Raw genomic sequence first — 3,658 nt, 5'->3', positions numbered from 1 at the left:
TATATATATATATATATATAAGGTGCTGCACTGGTAAGTTACCTGGAGAGCTAGTAGACCCTTTCCTTGTGATACTGGACAAGACTATATGCCCAGAAGGACTGAATTCAAGTAGCATGGGCAACCCTGTTGCTGTACACTCTGAACTCTGAACTTATGAGCATTTGACTGTGCAATTTCTGGAGGTTTTTTTAATGCACTTTCTTTTGTGTATAATAACATAATTTCATTGCCAAATACAAAAGCCAACTAGAACTTTATTACGTAAGTGTATGATAAATGTCTTTTGTGTTACATAAAATATATTGAGTTGATGAACAACCTAACAGAAAACCACAACAACAATCAGCAGTCTCTCCTTTTCAGTCTGTTTGTTATCATTTTAAAGCAAATGCCCAGCAAGTGTGAAGCAGGACAGTATTTCTAGTACTAAAGGCCTTTCCAGGACTAGACTGGTATATGGAAGGAAATAGCAAAAAGCAAAAGATTACTACTTAAAATTGTAGCATAAAGAGTTTTTAATTACACAGGTTTGTGACTAACTTACCATCTAGAAAAAATTGAAATAAGTCGCACACTTATTTATGATCTTGGTGTAGTGAATCTAACTCAAAAGCCTCATTAATAATATAGTCTGGCGTAAGTGTCTTAACACTAAAGCTACTAGTGCCATATTTATAGACAACGTTATCCTGAGGCAGTCTTATTGCAGATCTATTTTATGATACAGCATTGTCATGGTTTTAATGTCAACATATTTCAAAACTCATTATTTATATGCAGCACAGCATGCCTTTTTCTATAGTATACACATTTCTGGGTCACTTAGGACCATCTCATGGGAAAATTAATTGTATTTTCAGTGAATCTGCCATTTGGAAATGGAGCAAAGAAAGCCTTGTGCAGGAAGATTAGCAGTAGAAAAATGAAAAACTGAAAAATGGTCTGTACTGATTGAACAAAGCTGCTTAAAACCCCAAGTAAATTAATATTTTTATGTTATTTTTAATTGCAGATCCTTTACCACCTGCTAAGTTTGAACTTAATAAAGACAAAACTACATCTACAAGCTTACAGGCCTGGTGGAGTGCATCTCCAGGAAGGGTAGACTTTTATGTGTTACAGCTATATGATCGTAGTAATAAACAGATAAAGGAGATCCCAATATCAGGAGGTGTTTCCAGAACAGAGCAGACCTTTTCCAGTCTCATCCCTGGTAGCAAATACAGTATTGTCCTAACTGCAGTTGCTGGAAATAAAAGTACCTCTGCACTTCAGATCAGTGGGTCTACTGGTAAGATGTGTTTTACTGTGATTCATCTGAATAAGGCTATTTACAATTAAAGGTTCACCGATACATCGGTTCATGTTGTATCGGTGCCAATAAAAGCAAAATTGACATTATCGGCAGTAGGCTTTTTTTGGCTGATGTGGCCAATAATGTCACTGATAAATGTTCCATGCATGTGTGCAGGTCGGCAGTGTCCAGCTGGTAAGTCTGTGAGGGAAAAGGGGCAGGGGGAAAGCAGGTGGGGCAGATCGAGGACCCCACAGTGAAGGAGGGTGTGGGGGTGGGGCTATGGCAGAGGCAGGGACAGGCGCTGCCCAGCCAGGGTGGGGCAGGGCCTGGGACAGAGCTGAGAGCAGCTCATCTGGGGGCATGGGGCAGGAGAGGGGGTGGCTTCTGCCACTGGTGCACCCCAGGGAAAGCATGGAGGATCATGTGTCTCCTGGATGTGTGTGTGGCAGAGGTCGGGCTGCCACTGGGGGCTGGGAGCAGCACCAGGCTCTTCCTGGCAGTGGGGCCGGGCCAGGGTTGCACATGGAGTGACAAACTGGAAGAAGCAGTACATTAGTTAGACCTGGCTCCACAGCGTCCATATAGATTAGGCGCTTCAGCTGGGCTTTTTTGGTGCTTTTATCTAAAGCGGATTCAATCAACTATTAAATAAAAGTTCCCAAAAAGCCCCACTGAAATGCCAGATCTATACAGACATTGGGTGAGCCACCTAATGTGATGCCTCTTCTGGGCATGTGCTAGGCTCAGTACAGGGGCATGAAGAGTTTAAAGTAAAGTACCATTTGGGGGTTTTTTATGTCTGTAAGCAGAGCATAATAGTTATAAATGGAAATAAATCAAGACTCCATTGCCAACTTTGACAATCATTTTCTAAGTGAGAAAGAATGTTGTCACATCATATTTAGCCATAAATTTTGCTTTTGCTTTTTGGAAGCACTAAACCATCTTAAAATCTTTCAGTTGTTAGTTACATAGTTGAATCTCAAATAGTGAAGAAAACCATTATGTATAAAACATGTGTTTTTCATTCCTACAGTTCCCTCTCCTGTGAAAAATATTCAGGTCATTGTCAAGACGGACACGATCAGTGTTTCATGGGAACGTGGTTCTGGGAATGTGGATCAATACAGGCTGGTATTGCTGGATAATGACAAAAAAAATCAGGAGATTAAGCAGGAGGAACACTTAACCGCCTACACTTTTTCTGGACTTACAGCAGGACACCTGTATAATCTCTCTGTCATAACTGAAGCTGCAGGGCTGGAGAGCTACAACTTTAAACTTGTTAGGACAGGTAGGATTTCTCAAATACATCATAGTAAAACAACAGCATAAGGTTAAATTAAGGATTGCATGATGCAGTCAAAAATAAACAGTATAGGCTATATTACTGTCTTTAATCTGTGTCAGAGTTTTAACTGCCCCCATGAAGTACTTGCAGGAAGGGATCTAGACAGTACATAGTCCTCTTTAATCTATAGCTCTTTAATGACTTTTATGAGAATAGAAATATTTTCTGTTGTTCCCTTTTGGGGGGCTTACAAATCTTAATTTAGAGCCATATATTCCCTTTAGAACTGTTGGGGTATTTTAATGAAATGGTTAAAAAAAGCTAATTCATTAGAACCACAGCTTTTACTGGGAACATAACCTATTTGACTAGGCATTCACTTAGCATGTGAGAGACCCAGGTTTGAGTTTTTGCTCTCTAAGTTGCCTGAGTTTGCCTGTCAAAGCTTTTTCACATTATATGAATATAAATAATGGGGTCAGAAAGACAGAGACTGACCCTGGTGGATAAGATTCTCTCCTAAAATGTGGAGTTACGGACTCCCTGAATGCAGACTTCCAAACAGAATGAGCAGGACCTTGAGCTTGAGTTCTCTACACATCAGGTTAGTGTTCTAAGCACTAGGTCATTGGCTGTTCTGGGGTGTATGTCTGTTTCTTTCCCCAAGATCTCTGTTTACCCCTGATGTGAAAAGGAAAAGGTTTGAAATCTTAAAAATCTGCATAGTATAGGGAAGCATTTCCTCCCCAGCTCTAGCAACAAGAGACATCTTACATTTTAGAACAATCATAACTGAAAACTAGGGGTGCACCAATAGAGATTTTTGGGGCCGATACCTATATTCAATTTTTAAGGAGGCATATCAGCTGATACCAATCTGATTTCCCATACAGCATGGAGAGCTGCCTCCCTCTACTAAGTCCATTGTGGTGGAAGGGGAGGGGGAGGGAAGGGGCATGGGGGGGTCAGATCACCCCCCCGTGGTGAGGTAGGGGGCAAGGACAGGTGCTTCCCACCTGGGGTGGGGCGGGGCACTCATCAGGGGGTGGGGGTGGCTCCTGCCACTG

At 41.4% G+C, this 3,658-nt stretch overlaps 1 protein-coding gene across 2 annotated transcripts in view; it reads left to right on the top strand.

The window, feature by feature from the left end:
• Window positions 1-3,658, top strand: part of PTPRB (protein tyrosine phosphatase, receptor type B) — a 111,927-nt gene that overhangs the window by 33,444 nt on the left and 74,825 nt on the right. For both annotated transcript variants that reach the window (XM_019514729.1, XM_019514728.1), the window contains exons 5-6: window positions 1,016-1,294; window positions 2,337-2,594. In XM_019514729.1, the coding sequence (XP_019370274.1) occupies window positions 1,016-1,294; window positions 2,337-2,594 (537 nt within the window). The remainder of the gene's footprint in view (window positions 1-1,015; window positions 1,295-2,336; window positions 2,595-3,658) is intronic.

This window comes from Gavialis gangeticus, unplaced genomic scaffold (assembly GCF_001723915.1).
Source record: "Gavialis gangeticus isolate Ggan-Ray unplaced genomic scaffold, GavGan_comp1, whole genome shotgun sequence".
Classification (NCBI taxonomy): domain Eukaryota; kingdom Metazoa; phylum Chordata; order Crocodylia; family Gavialidae; genus Gavialis; species Gavialis gangeticus.
This window is presented reverse-complemented; position numbering and strand designations above follow the sequence as displayed.